This window comes from Heterodontus francisci, chromosome 1 (genome assembly GCF_036365525.1).
Source record: "Heterodontus francisci isolate sHetFra1 chromosome 1, sHetFra1.hap1, whole genome shotgun sequence".
NCBI lineage: Eukaryota > Metazoa > Chordata > Chondrichthyes > Heterodontiformes > Heterodontidae > Heterodontus > Heterodontus francisci.
In genome coordinates this window covers 42,603,032-42,627,956 of record NC_090371.1, presented here as the reverse complement: position 1 = coordinate 42,627,956, position 24,925 = coordinate 42,603,032, and the positions used below count along the sequence as shown (strand labels likewise).

The 24,925-nt window shown below is 43.5% G+C and overlaps 1 protein-coding gene across 1 annotated transcript; it reads left to right on the top strand.

Annotated features, from left to right (window-relative positions):
- Positions 1-268: 268 nt before the first annotated feature.
- On the top strand, positions 269-21,935 carry tmem129 (transmembrane protein 129, E3 ubiquitin protein ligase). Its single transcript, XM_068045712.1, has 4 exons — positions 269-535; positions 4,957-5,428; positions 5,721-5,880; positions 20,627-21,935. The coding sequence occupies exons 1-4, from the start codon at positions 331-333 to the stop codon at positions 20,873-20,875; spliced, it is 1,086 nt and encodes a 361-aa protein (XP_067901813.1). The 5' UTR covers positions 269-330; the 3' UTR covers positions 20,876-21,935.
- The last annotated feature ends 2,990 nt before the right edge of the window (positions 21,936-24,925 follow it).

Below are 24,925 nucleotides of genomic sequence, written 5' to 3'. Positions count from 1 at the left end.
ATAAAATAAACATGGCTTTGACCAGATTAGCAGTCAGTTACCGTGTGTGATGATAAATCGCTTTGCTAAGAAATTCCTGGGGTCTATAATTCGAATAATGAGCTGCCTTTTCATGCAAGAACATTGGGATGTTTTACTACATTAAAGGTGCGATATAAATGCAAGCTTTTGTTTTTCCTTTTATCCCAATCAGTGGACTGACTGCAAATCCCCCAAAACTCCACTTCCCTTCACACAGCAGGTTCTACGCATGCGTATGGGCCAAAGGGATAGGGCGGGGCTTGCGCCGGATATCTGGGTCTCCACGGCGACCGCCGGGCCGAGGCGAGGATGGACAGTCCTGAGGCCGCATTCAGTCTTTTCTACATCGTCCTGTCTTTCTGCTTCGTCTTTACTCCGACCGAGTTCCGCTCGGCGGGGGTGACGGTGCAGGATTTGCTGTCCGAGCAGCTGGGCAGCGAGGATCTGGCCTTCACCCACTACCACATCCGCAGGACGGCGGCCACCGTCACTGTGCACTCGCTGCTGCCACTAGGTCAGGGCAGAAGAAGGAGGGAGGGGAACCAGGAGGGGAGCGGGAAGGGGGTTGGGGGACATCTTATTGGCTTATATACATATTTACGCATAGTTTACTTTGAACTAGTATTCCAACTTAACTTTCTATTCATTTGATTATTTTACATTACCTTTAAGCTTTACTTGTAAGATTTGCCTCCTTACAAGGCTGAGCAGTCTCAATGTTTCAGATCTTTCCTCATATCAGTCTTCTGAGAGTAGAGTTACTCTTGTGGTCCTGAGTATGGACAGTTTTGCACGTGCCTCATTAACCAGAACTGAACACTACCTGAGGTGCAGTCTAACCAGAAAATTACATAGCTTCCTTTGAAATGCATCCCATAGAGTTGTACTTCATTAAGAGAGAGAGTTATTGTTTCAGATTGACCTTTGTAATAGTTCTAATGATAGGTCAATGACATGAAATGTTAATTCTGTTTCTCCATCCGATAATGCTGCCTGACCTGGGCTTTGTAATGAGTCTACTGTCACTGTATAATAGGCAGTTCACCAGCATTCATTGGATAAGAATGTTCCCCATTTTTTCTCCTCTATTCAACACCTGGAAGTACCACTTTAGAATTTAATATAGATCTGCCTGCTTTCAAATTTTAAAAGTGTTTAAGTAGATATTTGGCTGCTTCATCAGACTCAGCAGATCCACCGAATGACTTGGATGAGGGGAGCAATGGCATGGTAGCTAAATTTGCAAATAACACAAAGATAGGTAAGAAAGTATGTTGTGAAGAGGACATAAGGAGGTTGCAGACCAATATAGATAGGTTGAGTGAGCAGGCAAAAATCTGGCAGTATAAGGTGGGAAAATGTGAAGTTGTTCACTTTGACAGGAAGAATAAAAAAGCGGAGTATTACTTAAACGGAGTAACTCTGCTTCTCTCTCCACAGGTGCTGCCAAACCTGCTGAGTATTTCCAGCATTTCTTGTTTTTATTTCAGATTTCCAGCATCTGCAGTATTTTGCTTTTATTTTACTAGATTGATAGCTGGAATGAGCAGGTTGAGGACAGACTGGGCTTGTTTTCACTGGAGTATAGAAGAGTGAGGGGAGACTTGATTGAAGTATGTAAGATCCTGAGCTGTCTTGACAAGGTGGATGTGGAAAGGATGTTTCTTTGGGTGAGTCCAGGACTGTTTTAAAATATGGGTCACCCTTTTAGGACAGAGATGAGGAGAAATTTTTTCTCTGAGGACTGTGAGACTTTGGAACTCTCTGCCTCAGAAGGGGGTGGAGGCGGGGTCATTGAATATTTTTAAGGCAGATGTAGATAGATTCTTATTGGGCAAGGGAATTAAAGGTTATTTGGGGTAGAGTATGGAGTTCGAAAAGCAAACAGATCAGCCATGATCTTATTGAATGGCGGGGCAGGTTAGAGGGGCCAAATGGCCGCCTTCTGCTCCTAATTCATATTTTTGTAGTATCATTTGTAAATGTGACCAACTTTGACACTCAGCCATTTAAGGATATATTTGGGCAGATGACCAAAAGTTTTTCTGAATCCAGGTTGTTTATGCAAATCAGAAATGATCAGGGACTAAGTAGGGGACTACTTTGGGAATAGTGATCACAATTCCGTAAGTTTTAGAATACTCATGGACAAAGACGAGAGTGGTCCTAAAGGAAGAGTGCTAAATTGGGGGAAGGCCAACTATACCAAAATTCGGCAGGAGCTGGGGAATGTAGATTGGGAGCAGCTGTTTGAAGGTAAATCCAGATTTGATATGTGGGAGTCTTTTAAAGAGAGGTTGATTAGCGTGCAGGAGAGACATGTTCCTGTGAAAATGAGGGATAGAAATGGCATGATTAGGGAACCATGGATGACAGGTGAAATTGTGAGACTAGCTAAGAGGAAAAAGGAAGCATACATAAGGTCTAGGCGGCTGAAGAAAGACGAAGCTTTGGAAGAATATCGGGAATGTAGGACCAATCTGAAACGAGGAATTAAGAGGGCTAAAAGGGGTCATGAAATATCTTTAGCAAACAGGGTTAAGGAAAATCCCAAAGCCTTTTATTCATATATAAGGAGCAAGAGGGTAACTAGAGAAAGGATTGGCCCACTCAAGGACAAAGGAGGAAAGTTATGCGTGGAGTCAGAGAAAATGGGTGAGATTCTAAACGAGTACTTTGCATCGGTATTCACCGAGGAGAGGGACATGACGGATGTTGAGGTTAGGGACAGATGTTTGATTACTCTAGGTCAAGTCGGCATAAGGAGGGAGGAAGTGTTGGGTATTCTAAAAGGCATTAAGGTGGACAAGTCCCCAGGTCCGGATGGGATCTATCCCAGGTTACTGAGGGAAGCGAGAGAGGAAATAGCTGGGGCCTTAACAGATATCTTTGCAGCATCCTTAAACACGGGTGAGGTCCCGGAGGACTGGAGAATTGCTAATGTTGTCCCCTTGTTTAAGAAGGGTAGCAGGGATAATCCAGGTAATTATAGACCGGTGAGCCTGACGTCAGTGGTAGGGAAGCTGCTGGAGAAGATACTGAGGGATAGGATCTCTTCCCATTTGGAAGAAAATGGGCTTATCAGTGATAGGCAACATGGTTTTGTGCAGGGAAGGTCATGTCTTACCAACTTAATAGAATTCTTTGAGGAAGTGACAAAGTTGATTGATGAGAGAAGGGCTGTAGATGTCATATACATGGACTTCAGTAAGGCGTTTGATAAGGTTCCCCATGGTAGGCTGTGGAGAAAGTGAAGTCGCATGGGGTCCAGGGTGTACTAGCTAGATGGATAAAGAACTGGCTGGGCAACAGGAGACAGAGAGTAGCAGTGGAAGGGAGTTTCTCAAAATGGAGACGTGTGACCAGTGGTGTTCCACAGGGATCCGTGCTGGGACCACTGTTGTTTGTGATATACATAAATGATTTGGAGGAATGTATAGGTGATCTGATTAGCAAGTTTGCAGACGACACCAAGATTGGTGGAGTAGCAGATAGTGAAGGGGACTGTCAGAGAATACAGCAGAATATAGATAGATTGGAGAGTTGGGCAGAGAAATGGCAGATGGAGTTCAATCAGGGTAAATGCGAGGTGATGCATTTTGGAAGATCCAATTCAAGAGTGAACTATACAGTAAATGGAAAAGTCCTGGGGAAAACTGATGTACAGAGAGATTTGGGTGTTCAGGTCCATTGTTCCCTGAAGGTGGCAACGCAGGTAAATAGAGTGTTCAAGAAGGCATACGGCATGCTTTCCTTCATCGGACAGGGTATTGAGTACAAGAGTTGGCAGGTCATGTTACAGTTGTATAGGACTTTGGTTCGGCCACATTTGGAATACTGGGTGCAGTTCTGGTCGCCACATTACCAAAAGGATGTGGATGCTTTGGAGAGGGTGCAGAGGAGGTTCACCAGGATGTTGCCTGGTATGGAGGGTGCTAGCTATGAAGAGAGGTTGAGTAGATTAGGATTATTTTCATTAGAAAGGTGGAGGTTGAGGGGGGACCTGATTGAGGTGTACAAAATCATGAGAGGTATAGACAGGGTGGATAGCAAGAAGCTTTTTCCCAGAGTGGGGGATTCAAATACTAGGGGTCACGAGTTCAAAGTGAGAGGGGAAAAGTTTAGGGGGGGATATGCGTGGAAAGTTCTTTACGCAGAGGGTGGTGGGTGACTGGAACGCGTTGCCAGCGGAGGTGGTAGACGCGGGCACGATAGCGTCTTTTAAGATGTATCTAGACAAATACATGAATGGGCAGGAAGCAAAGAGATACAGACCCTTAGAAAATAGGCGACATGTTTAGGTAGAGGATCTGGATCGGCGCAGGCTTGGAGGGCCGAAGGGCCTGTTCCTGTGCTGTAATTTTCTTTCTTCTTTGTTCTAAGGATTGAACCTTCAGAATTGTTGCTCAACTTGAATCACTCCTTTGGTTAGAAGTACCCACTATTTCCTCTCTTTCACCTACTTTCTTGTTCACCCTTAGTGCAGTATGAAGGGAGTGCTGCACTGCTGAAGGTACTATTCTTGGAATGAAACATTAAACCAGAGTCCTGCCTTTTCTTGTTGTGCAAATGGATGTTGATGATCACATGGCATATAAAGAGTAATCATCTCTCCTGGTGCTTGCGCAACATTCCCCCCTCAGCCAATGTTGCCTGAAAGTAGGTTGACTGGTTATTCATCTCATGGCTTGTTGTGGGAAATTGCTGTGCACAGAATGGCTGTTGTATTTGCCTAGGAAATGGCCACTGCACTTCAAAAAGTGTAAAATATTATATGAATGTAAGGTTTATATTGAAGAGAAAGGGAAGGTTGGAGAAACAATGAGAGCAACTTTCTTCATTTGATGAAAATGTCAATAGTTATTAAATTATCTTTTACCGAAATGCTCTTTACACATGTTGCTCATCTCTCTTGCCACTGTTTGTTTATTGCAGGTTACTATGCAGGAATGTGTGTTGCATCTTCTGGTGAAAAGCAGTTCTACTTTCTAGTAAGCGAGGGTTGGTTGATTTACTTAGCGATTGCTGTGCTCATCCCTGCCGTTGCTAGCCTCGTTGTGGTGTACTGGTCCTTAAATAAGTGGGGCAACCATCCAATAGCCAGAAGCCTTGCACACTATGCCCTTCCACAGTCTGGTTGGAGAGCTGTGGCATCTTCTGTTAATATTGAGTTCCGAAGGATTGATAAATTTGCTTCTGGAGCGCCAGGAGCTCGAGTTATTGTCACAGATACCTGGGTGATGAAGGTGACTACATACAATGTTCATATAGCACAGCAGCAGGACATTCACCTCACATTGACTGAATCAAGACAGCATGAGCTGTGTCCTGACCTGAATACTCCTGTACAATTCCTCACAATCCGAGTGTGCAGCATCAATCCGAATGTCAAGCCATTCGACATTAGGTGGGTAATGGAGTCCAATCTTCAGCTGCATTTAGTTTTCCTGATTAAAACTTGAAACCATACCGTCTTGCCTTATAGATCTGATTCCCGATTTCCTCCTGTTAACACCAGCATTATGTCTTCTACCCTTTCCGCAGCACCCTCCCCCCACAAACCCCAACTCCTGCCCTTAACCAACCGCACCAATTGGGAAGCAGATTTTTTTGGTGAGTGGGTGGTGAAGCAGAAAGAAAGTAACTAAAATTATTTCACTTCAGAAATTGAAGTTCACTTTATCTTTGTTTACTTGCAGGCTGAATTCGACAGAGTATGGTGAACTGCGTGAGAAGCTCCACACAACAGTTCGAAATGCCCATAATGTAGTCATCCATCAGTCTCTAAGTGACATGTTTCTTGACACGTTCAAGATTCAGGTGGAGTTGAACCAACGGTATCATCCATCTGTTAGTCAGGTACATATTAGGTAATCAGGTCTGCACTGAATGCTGTTTTGAGTGCACAGTGTGTAAAGTGGGAGTTTGGTGAATGAGGGAGGTGCTCCTTTCTTCTACCTTTTTTCAGCCTGCAGTAGCTGGCTCTTTCTTCAGTACGGGGAAGATGTAGATTGGTGAGCAACTGGTAAGTTATTCTACTCATTTTAATTGTAGTAAATAGTTTTTAAAGTTACGGTATGGCAGGTCAGCTCAGCCAAGTGGAATGAGTTTTTTTTCTCTGTCTTCACAAAGGAGAGGGATGATGCAAACATTGTAGTAAAAGAGGAGCGTGAAATACTAGATACGATAAGCAAAATGAGAGAGAGGAAGTACTAGAGGGTCGGACATCCTTGAAAGTGGATAAATTACCAGAGCTGGATGGATTGTATCCCAGGTTGTTAAAGGAAACAGGGAGGAAATAGCAGATGCTCTTTGGATCATCTTCAGATCCTCACTGGATATAGGCGAGGTACCAGAGGATTGGAAGTCTGCAAGCGTTGTACCATTATTTAAAAAGGATGCAAGGGATAGGCCAAATAATTGTAGGCTGGTCATTCTGACCTCGGTGGTGGGTAAGTTATTAAAATCAATTCTATGAGATAGGATAAACTGCCACTTAGAAAGGCACGGATTAATCAGGGATAATCAGTATGGATTTGCTAAGGGAAGGTTGTGTCTTAATAACTTAATTGAATTTTCGGAAAGATGTAAAAGCAACAGGGTTGTTGTGGTGGGTGATTTTAACTTCCCCCATATTGACTGGGACTCACTTAGTGCTAGGGGCTTGGATGGGGCAGAATTTGTAAGAGGCATCCAGGAGGCCTTCTTGAAACAATATGTAGGTAGTTCAACTAGGGAAGGGGCCGTACTGGACCTCGTATTGGGGAATGAGCCCAGCCAGGTGGTCGAACTTTCAGTAGGGGAGCATTTCGTGAACAGTGACTATAATTCCATAAGTTTTAAGGTACTTGTGGATAAGGATAAGAGTAGTCCTCAGGTGAAGGTGCTAAATTGGGGGAAGGCTAATTATAACAATATTAGGCAGGAACTGAAGAATTTAGATTGGGGGCGGCTGTTTGAAGGTAAATCAACATCTGACATGTGGGAGTCTTTCAAAAGTCAGTTGATTAGAATCCAGGACTGGCATGTTCCTGTGAGGATGAGGATAAGTTTGGCAAGTTTCGGGAACCTTGGATAACGAGGGATATTGTGAGCCTGGTCAAAAAGAAAAAGGAAGCATTCGTAAGGGCTGGAAGGCTGGGAACAGCCAAAGCCCTTGAGGAATATAAAGAAAGCAGGAAGGAACTTAAGCAAGGAGTCAGGAGGGCTAAAAGGGGTTCTGAGAAGTCATTGGCAAACAGGATTAAGGAGAATCCCAAGGCTTTTTATATGTATATAAGGAGCAAGAGGGTATCCAGGGAAAGGGGTAGCCCACTCAAGGACAGAGGAGGGAATCCACGCGTGGAGCCAGAGGAAATGAGCAAGGTACTAAATGAGTACTTTTCATCAGTATTCACCAAAGAGAAGGACTTGGTGGATGATGAGTCTAGGGAAGGGAGTGTAGGTAGTCTGGGTCATGTTGATATCAAAAAGGTGGTGTTGGGCGTCTTGCAAATCATTAAGGTAGATAGGTCCCCAGGGCCTGATGGAGTTTAATCCCGACAAATCTGAGGTAATGCATTTTGGAAGGTCTAATACAGGTGGGAAGTATACAGTAAATGGCAGAATCCTTAGGAGTATTGACAGGCAGAGAGATCTGGGTGTACAGGTCCACAGATCACTGAAAGTGGCAACGTAGGTGGATAAGGTAGTCAAGAAGGCATACGGCATGCTTGCCTTCATCGGTCGGGGCATAGAGTATAAAAATTGGCAAGTCATGCTGCAGCTGTGCAGAACCTTTGTTAGGCCACACTTGGAATACTGCGTACAATTCTGGTCTGGAGAGGGTACAGAAGAGGTTTACCAGGATGTTGCCTGGTCTGGAGGGCATTAGCTATGAGGAGAGGTTAGATCAACTAGGATTGTTTTCACTGGAACGATGGAGGTGGATGGGCGACATGATCGAGGTTTACAAATTTATGAGCGGCATGGACAGAGTGGATAGTCAGAAGCTTTTTCCCAGGGTGGAAGAGTCAGTTACTAGGGGACATAGATTTAAGGTGCGGGGGGCAAAGTTTAGAGGGGATGTGCGAGGCAAGTTTTTTTACGCAGAGGTTGGTGAGTGCCTGGAACTTGCTGCCCTGGGAGGTGGTGGAAGCAGGTACGATAGCGATGTTTAAGAGGCATCTTGACAAATACATAAATAGGATGGGAATAGAGGGATACGGTCCCCGGAAGTGCAGAAGGTTTTAGTTTAGGCAGGCATCAAGATCGGTGCATGCTTGGAGGGCCGAATGGCCTGTTCCTGTGCTGTACTGTTCTTTGATCCCCCCACCCAGAGTACATTTTGTGCCCTTGCCACCCTCAGTGCTTCCTCCAAGTGGCGTTCAACATGGAGTACTGAGTCATCAGGTGAGGGAGGGTGGTAATCAGCAGGAGGTTACCTTGCCCATGTTTGACCTGATGCTATGAGACTTCATGGGGTCCGGAGTCGATGTCGAGGACTCCCAGGGCAACTCCCTCCCTAATGTAGACCACTGTCCCGCCACCTCTGCTGGGTCTGTCCTGCTGGTGGGACAGGACATACCCTGGGTTAGTGATTGTAGTGTCTGGGACATTGTAAGGTATGATTCCATGTGGATGACTATGTCAGGCTGTTGCTTGACCAGTCTGTGGGACAGCTCTCCCAACTTTGGCACAAGCCCCCATATGTTAGTAAGGAGGACTTTGCAGGGTCGGCAGGGCTGGGTTTGCCGTTGTCGTTTCCAGTGCCTAGGTCGATGCCGGGTGGTCCGTCCAGTTTCATTTTTTTTATTGACTTCGTAGCGGTTAGGTACAACTGAGTGGCTTGCTAGGCCGTTTCAGAGGGCATGTAAGAGTTAACCACATTGCTGTGGTTCTGGAGTCACATGTAGGCCAGACCAGGTAAGGACAGCAGATTTCCTTCCCTAAAGGACATTAGTGAACCAGATGGGTTTTTACAACAATCGACAATGGTTTCATGGCCATCATTAGACTAGCTTTTAATTCCAGATTTATTAATTAAATTCAAATTCCACCTTTTGCTGTGGTGGGGTTCGAACCCATGGCCCCAGATCAATACCCTGGGTCTCTGGGTTACTAGTCCAGTGATAATACCACCATCTCCCCTCTAAATGGAGAGAAACATCCGAATGCTTTGGTGCAGAGGGATCTGGGTGTCCTCTTGCATGAATCGCAGAAAACTAGTATGCAGGTGCAGCAGGTAATAAGGAAGGCAAATGGATTTTCGGAATTTATTGCTAAAGGATTAGAGTATAAAAGTGGGGAAGTGTTTCTTCACCTGTACAAGGCATTAGTGAGACCGCACCTGGAGTATTGCATATAGTTTTGATCCCCTTACTTGAGGAGGGATGTAGTTGCATTGGAGGCAGTTCAGAGGAGGTTCACTAGATTGATTCCAGAGATGAGGGGTTTGTCTTAAGAAGAGAGATTGAGCAGTTTAGGCCTTTACTCTCTGGCGTTTAGAAGAATGAGAGGAGATCTAATTAGAATTAGAATTTTTTTTTTAGAACATTACAGCGCAGTACAGGCCCTTCGGCCCTCGATGTTGCGCCGACCTGTGAAACCATCTGACCTACACTATTCCATTTTCATCCATGTGTCTATCCAATGTCCACTTAAATGCCCTTAAAGTATTGAGGTATACAAAATGTTTAAGGGGATTGACAAAGTAGACGTAGAGACGATGTATCCTCTGGTGGGGCAATCTAGAACGAGAGGTCATAGTTTTAGGATAAGGTGTAGCAGATTTAAAACAGATGAGGAGAAATTACTTCTTTCAAAGGGTCGTGAGTCTGTTGAATTCACTACCCCAGAGTGCAGTGGATGCCGGGACTTTGAGTAAATTTCAGGAGGAGATAGATTTTTAATTAGTAAAGGGTTGAAGGGTTATGGAGAACGGGCGGGAAAGTGGAGTTGAGGCCGAGGTGAGATCAGCCATTATCGTATTAAATGGCGGAGCAGGCTCAAGGGGCTAAATTGCATACTCCTGCTCCTAGTTCTTATATCAGTGGTTTGGTTGAGTGTGCGGAAAAGTGACAAATGGAATTCAATCCGGAGAAGTATGAGGTAATGCATTTGGGGAGGGCAAACGGAGCAAGGGAATACACAATAAACGGGAGGATATTGAGAGGGGTAAAAGAAGTGAGAGACCTTGGAGTGTATGTCCACAGGTCCCTGAAGGTGACAGGACAGGTAGATAAAGTGGTGAAGAAGGCATATGGAATGCTTTCCTTTATTGGCCAAGGGATAGAATACAAAAACAGGGATGTAATGCTGGAACTGTATAAAACGCTGGTTAGGCCACAGCTGGAGTATTGTGTACAGTTCTGGTCACATTACAGGAAGGACATAATTGCTCTGGCGTGAGGTATAGAGGTCATTTGCAAGAATGTTGCCAGGGCTTGAAAGTTGCAGCTATGCGGAAAGATTGGATTGACAAGGGTTGTTTTCCTTAGAACAGAGGAAGCTGAGAGGTGACTTAATTGAGGTGTACAAAATTGAGAGGCCTAGCTAGAGTAGAAAGGAAGGATCTGTTTCTCTAGCGGAGAGGTCAATTACCGGGGTACACAGATTTAAGGTGATTGGTAGAAGGATTAGAAGGAACATGAGGAAAAGCATTTTCACCCAGAGGGTGGTGGGTGTCTGGAATTCACTGCCTGGATTGGTGGTGGAGGCAGAAACCCCCAACTCATTTAAAAGGACATGCACCTGTAGTGCTGTAACCTGCAAGGCTATGGACCAGGTGCTGGAAGATGGGATTAGATTGGGCAGCTAGTTTTTTCAGCTGACACAGACACGATGGGCTGAATGGCCTTCTCTGCCGTAACTTTTCTGTGGTTCTATGGACGCAATGTACGTCCTAGACGAATACATCTGCAGGAAGGCTGCAGAAGCTTGAGCTCCAGGTTTCACAACTTGAGTGGCGGCTGGAGTCACTGTTGTGCATCCGCGAGACGGAGGACTCCGTGAATAGCACGTTTAGGGAGATGGTCACACCGCAGGTTAGGAGCATGCAGGCAGAGAGGGAATGGGTAACCGCCAGGCAGCCTAAGAAAGCTAGGCAGCTGGTGCAGCGGTCCCTTGAGTCTATCTTGCTTGCTAAATGGTTTTCCATTTTGAATACTGGTGAGGGTGATAGTTCCCCAGGGAGTGCAGCCAGAGCAAAGTATCTGGCACCACGGGTGGCTCAGCTGCACAGGAGGAAGGGAACAAGAGTGGAAGAGCAATAGTGATAGGGGATTCAGTAGTCAAGGATCAGACAGGCGTTTCTGCAGCAGTGAACGTGACTCCAGAATGGTGTGTTGCCTTCCTGGTGCCAGGGGCAAGGATTTCATGGAGGAGCTGCAAGACATCCTTCTGGGGGATGGTGACCAGCCAGAGGTCGCAGTCCACATTGGTACCAATGACATAGGTAGGAAGAGGGATGAGGTCCTGAAAGCAGATTTTATTACTCCCAGTGCCGCATGCTAGTGAGCATAGGAATAGGAGGATTGATTGAACGCATGGCTGAAGAATTGGTGAAGGAGGGAGGGAATCAGATTTCTGAGGTATTGGGACTGTTTCTTGGGCAGGTGGGACCTGTACAAGATGGACGGGCTACACCTTAACGAGACCAAGATTAATATCCTCGCAGGAAGATTTGCTAGTGCAGTTGGGGAGGGTTTAAACTAGCTTGTCAGTGTGATGGCACCTGAGGGATAGTTCAAATTGGAAGGAAGTAAAGCTGGTAACAGGAAGTAGAAAAGTAGGAAGCTAAATTAGAAGGCAGGCGAAACAAAGGTAGGATGCATAGAATGCAGCATAATGTCAAAAAGACATGGTTAAGGGAGCTTTACCTGAATGCACACAGCATTTGCAACAAGGTAGCTGATTTCAAGGCACAGATAGACGTAAATGGGTATGATCTATATGCCATTACGGATACTTAGCTACAGGGTGACCAAGACCTGGGAACTGAATATTCAAGGGTATTCAACATTTAGGAAGGACAGGTGAAAAGGAGGTGGTGTTACGCTGATAAGTAGATTAGTAAGGGAGGATCTCCGATCGGAAGAACACAATGTGGAATCTGTTTGGGTGGAGCTAAAATAGCAAGGGGCAGCATATATTGGTAGGAGCTGTTTGTAGGTCACCAAACAGTAGTGGTGGTGTGGGGCATGATATGAATCAGGAGATTAGAGAAGCATGTGTAATATAGTGATTGTAGGTGACTTCCATCTGCATATAGACTGGGTAAACCTAATGAGCACTAATGCTGTGAAGGCCGAATTTCTGGAGTGTGTTAGGGATGGTTTTCTAGAGCAGTATGTTGAGGAACTGACTGGAGAGCAGGCTATTTTAGATCTAGTATAATGTGATGAGAAAGGGCTAATTCTTAATTTTGTTGTAAAAGAGCCTTTAGGGATGAGTGACCATAACATGATAGAATTTTACATTATGTTTGAAAGTGAGGTAGTTCAATCTGAAGCTAGGGTGTTAAATTTGAACAAAGAAAATTATGAAGGTATGAGGGGAAAATACATTAAAAGGTATGACAGTACATAGGCAATGGAAAGCCTTGAAAGATTTATTACATAGTTTACAGCAACTATACACTCCTTCAAGGCACAAAATCCCAAAAAGTGTCAGTCAACTGTGTCTAACAAAGGAAGTTATAGATTGTATAAGATTAAAAGAAAAGGCCTATAAAGTTGCCAGAAATAGTGGTAAACCTGAGGATTGGGAGAATTTTAGAATACAGCAAAGGAGGACCATGAAACTGATAAAGGGAGAATAGAATATGAATATAAACTAGCTAAAAACAGAGTGTAAAAGCTTCTATAGGTATGTAAAAAGGAATGTTTGGCTAAGACAAATGTGGGTCCATTACAGGCAGCGTCAGGAGAATTTATAATGGGGAATAGAGAAATGGCAGAGAAGCTAAATGATTACTTTGTGTTCGTCTTCACAGGAATATACAAGAACTCTCCCAGAATTAGTGCTCCGAGGGACTAGGGAGAATGAGGAATTGAAGGAAATTCATATTAGTAAGAAGATTGTATTGGAGAAATTAATGGGGCTGAAGGTTGATAAGTCCTCGGGACCTGGTTTTCTACATCGCAGAGAGTTGAAAGAGGTAGCTGTGGAGATAGTGGATGCATTGGTGATCATCTTCCAAAATTCTATAGATTCTGGAACGGTTCCTGCAGATAGGAAGGTAGCAAATGTCACCCCACTATTTAAGAAGGGAAGGAGAGAGAAAACGGGGAACTACAGACCTATTAGCCTTATATCAGTCATTGAGAAAATGCTAGAATCTATTCCAAAGGATGTGATAAATGGACACTTGGATAATAATGATCTAATTGGGCATAGTCAACATGGATTTATGAATGGAAAAGCATGTTTGACGAACCCGTTGAAGTCATTTGAGGATGTTACTAACAGAATTGATAAAGGGGAGTTGGTGGACGTGGTATACTTGGATTTTCAGATGGCTTTTGATAAAGTCCCCCACAGGAGGTTGGTTAGCAAAATTAAAGCGCATGGGATAGGTGGTAATATACTGGCATGGATTAGGAATTGGTTAACATGCAGAAAGCAGAGAGTAGGAATAAACGGGTCGTTCTCGCATTGGCAGGCTGTGACTACTGGGGTATCACAAGGATCAGTACTTGGGGCCCCAGCTGTTCATAATATGTATCAATGGATGTGGGGAATAAATGTAATATTTCCAAATTCGTGGATGACGCAAAACTAGGTGAGAATGTGTTGTGAGGAAGAATGAAAGCAGCTTCCACGGCATTTGGACAGACTTAGTGAGTGGGCAAGAACATGGCCGATGGAATATAATGGGGGAAAATGTGAGGTTATCCACTTTGGTAGGAGGAACAGATGTGCAGAGTATTTCTTAAATGGTAAGAGAATAGAAAGTTTAGATGTACAAAGGGACCTGGTGTCCTCGTCAATAAGTCGCTGAAAGCTAGCGTGCAGGTGCAGCAAGCAATTAAGAAGGCTAATAGTATGTTAGCCTTTATCGCAAGAGGGTTTGAGTACAGGAGTAGTGAAGTCTTGCTTCAATTGTATAGAACCTTGGTTAGACAGCAGCTGGAGTACTGTGCAGGTTTGGTCCCCTTACCTTAGAAAGGGTATTATTGCCATCGAGGGAGTGCAACAAAGGTTCACCAGACGTTCCCGGATGGCGGGACTGCCCTTTGAAGAGAGATTGGGGAAACTGGGCCTGTATTCTCTAGAGATTTGAAGGATGTGAGGTGACCTCATTGAAATCTACAAAATACTTAAAAGGGATAGACAGGATAGATGCAGGTAAGATGTTTCCCCTGGATGGGGAGTCTGGAACCAGGGGACACAATTTCAAAATAAGGGGTAGCCACTTAGGACAGAGATGAGAAATTTCTTTTATCAGAGGGTTGTGAATCTTTGGAATTCTCTACCCCAGGGCTGTGGAAGCTCAGTCATTGAGTATGTTTAAAGCAGAGATTGACAGATTTCTAAATACGATTGATGTAAAAGGATATGGGGATAGTGTGGGGAAACAGGCATTGAAGTGAATGATCAGCCATGATTGTATTGAATGGCGGAGCAGGCTCAATGGGCTGAATGGTCTATTCCTGCTCCCATGTTCCTATGTTATAAAAATCAAACTTTCTTTTTACCTGTATCACGGTGTGACAACACAGCCACACAGAATTAATGCTGGGCCTGGTCCTTTGTCTGAAAGTGAGATATGAAGCATATCCTTTATATCCTCTGAATCTATGGATCTGTCTGTCCATTGTCATTGAACCATTTAATTATGTTCATCCAAAACTCTGTTGATACCCTAACACTCATTAAGTTTCATCAACCCTGTGCTTGCTGGCCTTTGTTGGTTCCAGGTCCAGCAATGCCTCGATTTTAAAATTCGCACCCTTGTTTTCAAATCACTGCATGGCCTCGCCTCCTCCCTATCCGTTTAACCGCCTTCAGTCCTATAACCCTCCTAGATATTTATGCTCCTTCAAGCCTGGCCTTTTGAGCATCCTGATTTTCTTCACTCTGCTATTGATGGCTGTGCCTTAAGCCTACCTAGGCCTTAAGCTGTGGAACTCCATCCCTAAACCTCTCCACCTTGCTTATCTCTCTTTCCTCCTTTAAGACGTTCCTTAAAACGTACCTCTTTGACCAAGCTTTTGGTCAACTGCCCAAATATCTCCTTATGTGGTTCAGTGTCAAATTTTCTTTGTAGCACTTCTGTGAAGTGCCTTGGGAAGGTTTACTACATTAAAGGCATTATATAAAATACAAGTTATTAGTATTTTAACTTTCTGAATTAGTGATAAAGGCGTTTTCCATATTTTCCCTCAGGACCCACTCAACCAGTTTTATTTTGTACACCCTAGTCCCCATTTCCAGTTGGGAGAGATGGCATGTAGACCCAGCCTCCTCCCTTCAGCATCTGCAGTTTGTTCTATAGATCTATATCGAATATGTGGCTTTCCAGCCTCCCTTTCGAATGGTTGCCCAAGTAATGATTAAGTTCCTTAATACAATCAATAAATCTTCACCTTAGCAGTTGGAGAAAGGGAGCTTTTTTATGAGGAAGTCGAAACAAAATATGTTTCTTGTACCAGGTAATGCTACAGAAGTTAGTATCCATACAACGTGAATACAGTAGAAGCAGAGAACTGACTGCACATTGGCCAGTTTATTATACCCTTTGGCCTTTGCATCTTTTTGCTGGGTTAAATCTTAGAATAGAAAAGTACCTTTATCTTCCTTGCCACCAAGTGTAGCCTTTGATTGATGCTTTCTACTAACAGTAAAGCTGAGATCAGAAACTCACAAGGACTTTGTGGGGGGGTGGGGGGAGGATGGAGGGGGGGAGATTGCACTTGTCTTAAAATATTCCAAAAAGTATTTCTGCCATGGCTGACCAGGGAATGCAGGCTGGACTGTGCAAAGTTTTGAGAGCATTTCACACTAGGATGCCTAAATTATTTTAAGGAGAAAAACGTGCTTTTATTTCTGACTTGGAGCCATAAATTTATAAGGAATTGGAAATTATAAACTTTCTCAGTCTTTGTGTTGGATAGAATATGGGGTCAGAAGCTCGAGTCAGTTATGTTGATGTTCACCCTGAGACAGTGAGGTAGCAGAATGGGCAAGAATAAAGTGTATGCAGCAAAAGCAGTGGCTATCCAAACCGGCCAATTACTGCCCTATCAGTCTACTCCTGATCTTCAGTAAAGTGATGGAAGGGGTCGTTGACGATGCTAGCAAGCAACACATGCTCATCAATAACCTGCTCACTGGTGATCAGTTTGGGTTTCACCAGGGCCACTCAGCTCCTGACCTCATTACAGCCTTGTTCCAAACATGGACAAAAGAGCTGAACTCAAGAGGTGTGGTGAGGGTGACTGCCCTTGACATCAAGGAGCCAAAGGGAATCAGGGGGAAAACTCTCTGCTGGCTGGAGTCATACCTAGCACAAAGGAAGATGGTTTTGGTTGTTGGAAGTCGATCATCTCAGTCCCAGGACATCACTCCGGGTTTTCGTCAGGGCAGTGTCACAGGCCTAGCCACCTTCAGCTGCTTGATCAGTGACCTTCCCTCCATCATAAGGTTAGAAGTGGGGATGTTCGCCAATGATTGCACAATGTTCAGCACTGTTCACGACGACTCAGATATTGCAGCAGCCCATGTCCAAATGCAGCAAGACCTGGACAATATCCAGGCTTGGGCTGATAAGTGGCAAGTAACATTTGCATCACACAAGTACCAGGCAATGACCATCTCAATCAAGAGAGAATTGAACCATCTCCTCTTGACGTTCAGTGACATTACCATCGCTGAATTCCCCCACTATCAACATCCTGGGGGTCACCATTGACCAGAAATTGAACTGGACCAGCCACATAAATGCTGTGGCTACCAGAGCAGGTCAGAGGCTGGGAATTCTGCGGCGTGTAACTCGCCTGCTGTCCCCCCAATGCCTTCCATCATCTGCAAGGCACAAGTCAGGAGTGTGTTGGAAAAACCTCCACTTGCCTGGATGGGTGCAGCTCCAACAACAATCAAGAAGCTCGACACCATCCAGGACAAAGCAGCCCGCTTGATTGGCACCCCATCCACCGATGCACAGTGGCAGCACTGTGCACCATCTACAAGATGCACTGCAGCAACTCACCAAAGCTCCCTAGAGAGCACCTTCCAAACCTGCGGCCTCTATCACCTAGAAGGACGAGGACAGCAGATGCACGAGAACACCACTGACTGCAAGTTCCCCTCCAAGTCTCTCACTATCCCGACTTGGAACTATAGTGCCGTTCCTTCACTGTCGCTGGGTCAAAATCCTGAACTCCCTTCCTAACAGCACTGTAGCGGTTCAAGAAGGCGGCTCACCACCACCTTCTCAAGGGCAGTTGGGGATGGGCAATATGCTGGCCTAGCCAGTGACTCCTAAATCCCCCAAACAATTTTTTTTTAAAAAGCCCCACTGTGGTTATGTGTGAGCTGCGACTGCGAGCTCTAACTGGCTTGGATGAGGATGTCCGAAGCAAGTTCGTCTGATTTTAGCATTGTTGAAAAATGTAAGCGGAGCAAGTAATGAGGCTTGAAGGTTAGTATGGATGAGGGAGGTTATTGGTCCCATCTGGCTAATCCTTCCAAGGAAATCTGCAGTTCGCCTCCTGCACCCCTACTCTAATCACAGTTTACAACTGTCTCAAATGATTCCAAAGTTTGTTTTTCCACCTAGAAGACCATTCTAGATTTTAAACTCCCATTGAGCAGTACTTCCTGTCATTGGTGCTGAATTTGCCTTTATCTAGTTTGTGCTCATGTTCCCTTGTCCTGCAGCAGCAGTTGAACTTGAAATAATGCTGTACATTAATGAGCCAGAACTTGTTGGAAAAATAACGGTGAGTTTAATGCATTCGTCATTATTTTGTTGTAAATTGTGCAGCAATTTGTGTGAGGAAGAGATACCCCATGGGTTTCGAATCACCATAAATTGCTGGCCATTTGGCACCACTCTGCCAAAATAGCTCACTGCTGACCTCCCCATGAGTTTCAAGAAATTAAAACTGCTGGAAATACTCCACAAGTTTGGCAGCATCTGTGGAGAGAGAAGAGTTAATGTTTCAAGTCTGTGACCTTTCATCAGGTTATCGACCTGAAATGTTAACACTGTTCTGTCTCCACTGATGCTGTTAGACCTGCTGAGTATTTCCAGCACTTTGTTTTTATTTAGGATTTTTGACAACCGCAGTATTTTGCTTTTAGTTTAAACAATTGCACACTAATTACCAATTGAACTCAGTATAAAATGTTGGGGCTGGTACTTAACAGTGTAAGAACCCTTTTAATGAGATTTATGTTCCTGCATTGTCACTCAATCTCTCCAATCCAGAAACTGAAACTGGAATCTCATTCCTGCAGGTTGTTCATGGAGGTATATAATATTTAAGAAAAAAGTCACTTTTTCTCTCAATCCAATCTTTCTTTCCCTCTTTATTTCTGTATCTTTACCTGATTTGCCTCCAATTCAAACTTTCCTTCTCTACATTCCTGTTTTTCGTTCTCAATCCTTCATACTCATTAAGGAAATAGACTATTCGTCCTGTCATTTACCTAGATCCCAAATGCCCCATTGCCCTCTGCATCAGCCTGCACTTCGAACAGCTTTTGACGCAAAAATATTTTTGAGCTCAAGAGGAAGGGATAAAGTGTAACAAGGCATGCTCCACCAAATTCTGGCTAATATTATCCATTTTGTGCCTTGAGTATTCATAAGGCCTCCTCTTGCATACCTTGTTTCAAGAATGCAAGAATGTCTCTTCCTTCCTCTTAGCGTGCACTTGTGACACCAGGGATCTGCCTTATCAAACTAACCTGCACTACTCATTAGGGCTTTGTTTTCTTTAAATGCAATATTCAAGATGGGGGAGTACACTGTTAACGTCATTTACTCTGAATTAAACTATTGACTTGGTGATTTGGCTCTGAATTCTGTTTGACTCTCTAATTACTGCTATGCACAGACTGGCCATGATCGGTGATTAGTCTACAATCTCTCACATCTTTCAGCCCTCTTCCAGCAGTTCAACATTTAGAAGGATTTGGATTTTTAGGAAACTGGGCTTACAAATGTGAAATTGTCTCAGAACAAAGAACCAAATAATGGATTGTAAGTTTTAATGAAACAAACCATGTAACAGTGGTAAAGGAAATCTCAGTGTTATTAGGAGCAATTGTTGAAACCACCGTCTGTCTTTCGGATGAGATCTTAACTCTTAGAAGGACCTAAAAGATCCCATGGAACAGTTCGAAATAGAACAAGGGGAGTTCTCTCTGGAATCCTGGCTAATGTTTGTTCCTCAACCAACACCTAATAGTTTATCTGCTAATCATCGCAGTGCTCTTTCGAGGACTTTGCTATGAACAAATTGGCTGCAGTGTTTCCTACATTACTGCTGTAAGATTAGATAAGATAGTGGGGGTTTATGCCCCTTTCTAAGGCAGAAACCAACTTGGCAGCAGAGCTTTGTTGTGGATTGACTTTATTGAGATAGTTAAGGACAAGTTTATTAAGTTTTCAGATAAACTATAATTACAGACTCGGGCCATGATTAACAGTCTAACACAGATTGTACTACCCCTATTAGAAATTGGACAGTAGAGTGCATAACTATTTGCTCTTGCGGTTTTCTAGTCTTCAAGCTTTCTCCCCTCTTGTTCGAAAATTGATCAACTGTACAGAGACACAGCCAATGCTTATTATCCTGGCTACCTTCCAATTAACCCTCCCTTCCCCCAATCATCATTAGCCTTGTGTTAAAGGATCTCTTTCTTAACCAAGCAAAAATCATTCTTCTGTTGCTAAATGTATTGCTAACCCCATTGCGTTGACTACTTTATCTTCATGCTTTACATTCCGTAGTCTCTTATCTCATTGGGAGACAAATCTACATTTGTTCTCAGAAGCTGTGTTCAGTGTCTGCTATCAAGGTCTCGCCTTTTTGCTGCAAGTAAACCAGAATCCTTCTACCTTGACATTTAGTCTATACTGTACCCTGTTGCTAAGTTTTCCTACTTATACTAGAAAGAAAAATTCTAATAAAGCTAAATGTTAGGTTTTGATTAAACCAGTTGTTAGTTTCGAATAGCTAGATTTTAACAATTAGTATTCTGGTTGTAACTTTTTCAAAAAAGTAATTGATTGTAAAGCTGTTTGAAATGCCTTGAGGTTGTGTAAGGTGCTACACAAGTGCAAGTTTTTTTTTCTCTTTATAGTTATAAAGAGAAATGAGGTGTCAAATTGCATTAGCCAAAGGATAGAATACAAATTGAGGTGATATTGTACCTGGCAACGATTGACCTTGAGTGGATGCAGCATAGAGTTACCAAAATTCTACCAATTCTAATCAAAACAAGTGGTGGAGGAGTTGGGTTTGTTTTTATTTTAAAACTGATATTGGAAATAGATCATTGTGTGTATGAACTGAACTTTAATGTTAAAAGTAAGTGAATGATCTCATTAAATCCTTAGCTCGTGCTATTGGCTGACATTTTCTAATTGTAAAATGTTCCTTTGAAACAGGAAGTGGAGCCATGTATTGGCTGCATGCAGACAGCCGCTAACATCAAACTCATCAAAATCTGTCAGGAGCCAAATGAGGGTGAATGTCAGCAATGTTACTGTCGCCCCATGTGGTGCCTGACCTGTATGGGGAAGTGGTTCGCCAGCCGCCAAGATCAGCAACATCCAGAAACATGGCTTTCCAATCGGGTGCCCTGTCCTACCTGTCGGTCGAAGTTCTGCATTCTTGACATCTCCATTGTAAGCTAAAGGGAATCTGAAGTGATAATGGGACTTACTCTTCATCAGGTCCAAGCTGTCTGTCTACTAGCAAGAGTTCATTTCTGGCCTTTGGGATGTTCTTGTCGTAGCTGCAGCTGAATTTCCTTCTGGAAGCTAATTCAAATGGCTTCAAGCTACCTCAAATTCCCCTGAACTTTTCACTAGCTTTCTTGTTTTAAATTCCTGCACCACTTCTAATTGGATGGGTCTCCAACAGCAAAAATTCCAGTGAGGGAAGTTATTTTCTCCTTTCTTATTCCCCTCTATCCACCCCAAAAGGAACCTGTTGCCTTGGCATTGCTCCACCCAGTGAGCAGTTTAAGAACTGATGGCTTTTGCAACAAAAACACTTCGAGTTGCCTGGAACTCAAATCTTCAGATCACTACAATGCTGTACTTCTAGATTGCCGTGGGCTGACTCTTGTATTCACAAATTGCATTGAATAGTTTGAAGCACTTCTGAACTTCAGAGTTGTATATTTTTTATATTTCTCAACTGTCTTTTGGCTTTATACTGCAGATCTGGAATCTCAATATTTTTTATAGCTCCAATTGCGAGTAACCTTTTCTACGAAATCGTTGCAAGGATAGTCTATTCTAGTTGTGGATGACATTGTCATCCATGCTAGAGATGAGATTTGAATTTTTTTCAGTTAATCCTTTCTAATGCACAGTGCTAATTGCACATCTCCTTTCTGAACAATTTCTGAAGCCTGCTGATTTCCAGGCTCTGTTTTTTCTTCCGTTTTCCATTGCATAACGCTGTTGGTGTTACAAATTGCATGTGACTCGCATAGGATTTTCCAACACATGATCTTAAGCTGCCCTTTTCGTTTATTAGTTCTTGTGATACTAGTAGGGCTGGATTTATCACCCTGAGGAGGTGGTGGCGGCCCTTCTTGAATGACTGCAGTCCGTCGGGTGCTTCCACAACCATGCTCCAACTGCCTTTCCTCCAGTAGTGTGAGGGAAGTGGTCTGTGCATTTTGTGTTTAACAATAACGGTTATACATAATGTCAAACTTCAATAAATACAAAGAGGCTGGAAGAGGTGCAGTGCAAGTTCTTTTAGAATCATTCTGAAGAAAGACATCACATTTCCCGGATCCCCACAAAGTCAAGGACTAGGGGCATAGTCTAAAAGTTAGCCAGACCCCTCAGGAGTGAAATTAGCAAGCACTTCCATACACAAAGGGTAGTAGAAGTTTGGAACTAGGTCAATTGTTAATTTTAAATCTGAGATCAATAGAACTTTGTTAGCCAAAGGTATATGGGGCAAAGGTGGATATTTGGAGTTGGGTTGCCGATCAGCCATTATCTCATTGAATGGCGGAACAGGCTTCAGGTCCTCCTGTTTCTACGTTCCTATAATTTGGCAGAAGTTTGGCATTGAAATATTCTGCGGTAAAGCCCAGTGTCACCAATTCCATTTGGCAATACTGTAACCGGAATGTGCTCCTTTTTACAATTAAACCAAAGCTAAGTTGGAAACTTGGTGTTTCTGATGCAGTTTCCCCAAGAGTTGACATTGACTCTTCATTTCTGATCAATGCTAAGTTGGTTTAACTCATTGAGTGGCAGTGTTAAAATCAGCCCAGAATCCTTGGAATTGGAGGTGGTTGTGATACAGTGACTCCTGCAGTAACGTGGACCTATGTATAGGGCACTACCAAATTCCTGACCATGAAAAATGTGGCTTGGATGGTCCTTGGTGAAATCTTGGGTTTTCTGTGAAATCAGCCATTTTGCAAATTTCATGCGTTTTATTCTTTGATACAAGGCTCACCTCACTAATTGTTCGGCATATTGCACACATCATGCATTTTAGTGATTTGACTCAAGGTTCAACTCACTGATTGGTAGATGAGGGAGGGCTTCTGGTGCAGTTTTGAAAAACAATCTTAAGTATTAACAGATAAGTGAGAATGCCAGAATGAGCAAATCAAAAATGGCCACAACCATTACTACAGCACATCGAGTGAAAGCTTTTGGAAGCCAACTTCTGCATGCCAATTTTGGAATACTGTTTTGTGCAAGTTGCAATGTTTAATTGGATTACAGATGGAGAACAAGAGGTTCAGCGCCACTTAACGCTTTTATTTCCTTTTAATAAGTGGACAGAGAGCTCAGAGAATTTGCATTTGGTTACAATGGACCATGTGGATGCTTTTGCAAGCGCCAACTAAAGCCTGGCTACCTGACCTGAACTCGACTAGACTTGACTGCATGTGTTGGGTTCGGGTCGGACTGGACTCTGCTTCCGGGAAGTCACTGGATCAGGCTTACCCATGATTCCCCACAACTCCAGCTGCAGGAATAGCCTGCTGCCATAACAGATGAAGGAGATTTGGGTCAGGTCGGGTGCAAAAAAATATTAAAGGGGTTGGGTTCGGGTTGGCTGTGGTCGGGTTGGGTTTTAATTTTATACCCGAGCCAGGCTTTAGCGCCAACATACCATTGGGAAAACGTGATCACCCCAAATTGCTGGTATTCATTCAACATTTTGTGCAAAATGGTGGTTTCTTGCCAAGTGCAAATAAACTACCACAGGACTACCTAGCAAAGGTTTTTGCTACACATTGTGAGGAGATGTAGTTTAGTTTAGAGATACAGCACTGAAACAGGCCCTTCGGCCTACTGAGTCTGTGCCGACCATCAACCACCCATTTATACTAATGCTACACTAATTCCATATTCCTACCACATCCCCGCCTGTCCCTATATTCCCCAACAAGTCTTTTGCAGTTATTTGCAGTTATTTATGATGAGTCTACTGAAGAGCAAAACAACTGTGCTGCATGTTTTGTTTGATTTTATATTTGATAAGGCCGAAGATGTACAGTCAGGAAAGTGCTTGTAGACTATGTCCACTTAGAAGCTGTTAATTGCAGCAGAGTTTCCCAAGCGATAAAACCGTTTCAAAATACGGTGTAGATTTCTTTAGTGACAAGGCAACTTGCGTGACAGTCTTTCAAATCTGCTCCAAGGTTTAATGCCTTCTTTGGCCTCCTTGTCTCGAGAGACATTGGGTAAGTGCCTGGAGGTGGTCAGTGGTTTGTGAAGCAGCGCCTGGAGTGGCTATAAAGGCCAATTCTAGAGTGACAGACTCTTCCACAGGCGCGCTGCAGATAAAATTGGTTGTCGGGGCAAATCTGTTCCAAGGTTTAATGCCTAACGCTGTCCATATTATGTGTAATGCGCATATAATTTCTCTTAGCATTGAGCTGTGGGAAAACGAGTTTGGTAAAATCAACAAACCAGTCAGCTACATTTAAAAAATAAATTCTCAAAAGCTGCCTTAACCACAAGCTTCACATTGCAAATGTGGCTGAAATTGGGGAACAAAATGTCACCCTTCCTCCAGAGCCAGTAATTACACTTGGAATTCTTGGTTTCAGGCAGTACAATATCATGCAGCTCACCTGAAAAACTACTTAGACTTTGTCTCCGAAGAGCTCACAATGACATCAAAAATGCTGGTTTGAACAGACATTGTAACCCTTCTAAGCAATGCTCAGCTTAATATGGAGGTTCAGTTTGTTGCCAACAATGCTCCATGACTGATGGATTTAATCACTTGGTTTGAATCTCGACACGTCGCAATCCACAAAGCTTGCAATAAAGTAATGGATGCACTGGTCTGGGCTGAAGCACAGTCAAACGAACAACACTCTGACGCTGAATTAAATGCTTGTGCTCAACAGGGTGTTTTTTTTACATGGCAAAGCAAACAATGTTACTGCTACGGAGAAAAGTCGTGGTGAAGAGAAAGCTCAGGTTTCAACAACCACCTGCAGTGTTCCTGAAAGCTGTGTATCGCTGATCCTGCATAAATGTGCTTGTTGATGGATATAAACTCATTTGATACAATGCCTGGCTTTGACAAGAACTGTAGGCTGGAGATTCCTGCTTATAAAAGCATTGCAAAGGAAGCAGATCGTACTTTGCCTGTGCTGAAGTTTTGGAACTCTGGAACGTAGAATTCCCACCTTGCAAGGCTCGCACGGTACTGTCTGACAATTCCAACAAACTCAGTGG

Excerpts from the sequence above, each read along its gene's own strand:
- tmem129 (XM_068045712.1), top strand. The coding sequence starts at position 331 with ATGGACAGTCCTGAGGCCGCATTCAGTCTTTTCTACATCGTCCTGTCT. Across the intron at positions 5,429-5,720 it reads GTCAAGCCATTCGACATTAG|GCTGAATTCGACAGAGTATG; the intron begins GTGGGTAATGGA and ends GTTTACTTGCAG. Across the intron at positions 5,881-20,626 it reads ATCATCCATCTGTTAGTCAG|GAAGTGGAGCCATGTATTGG; the intron begins GTACATATTAGG and ends CCTTTGAAACAG.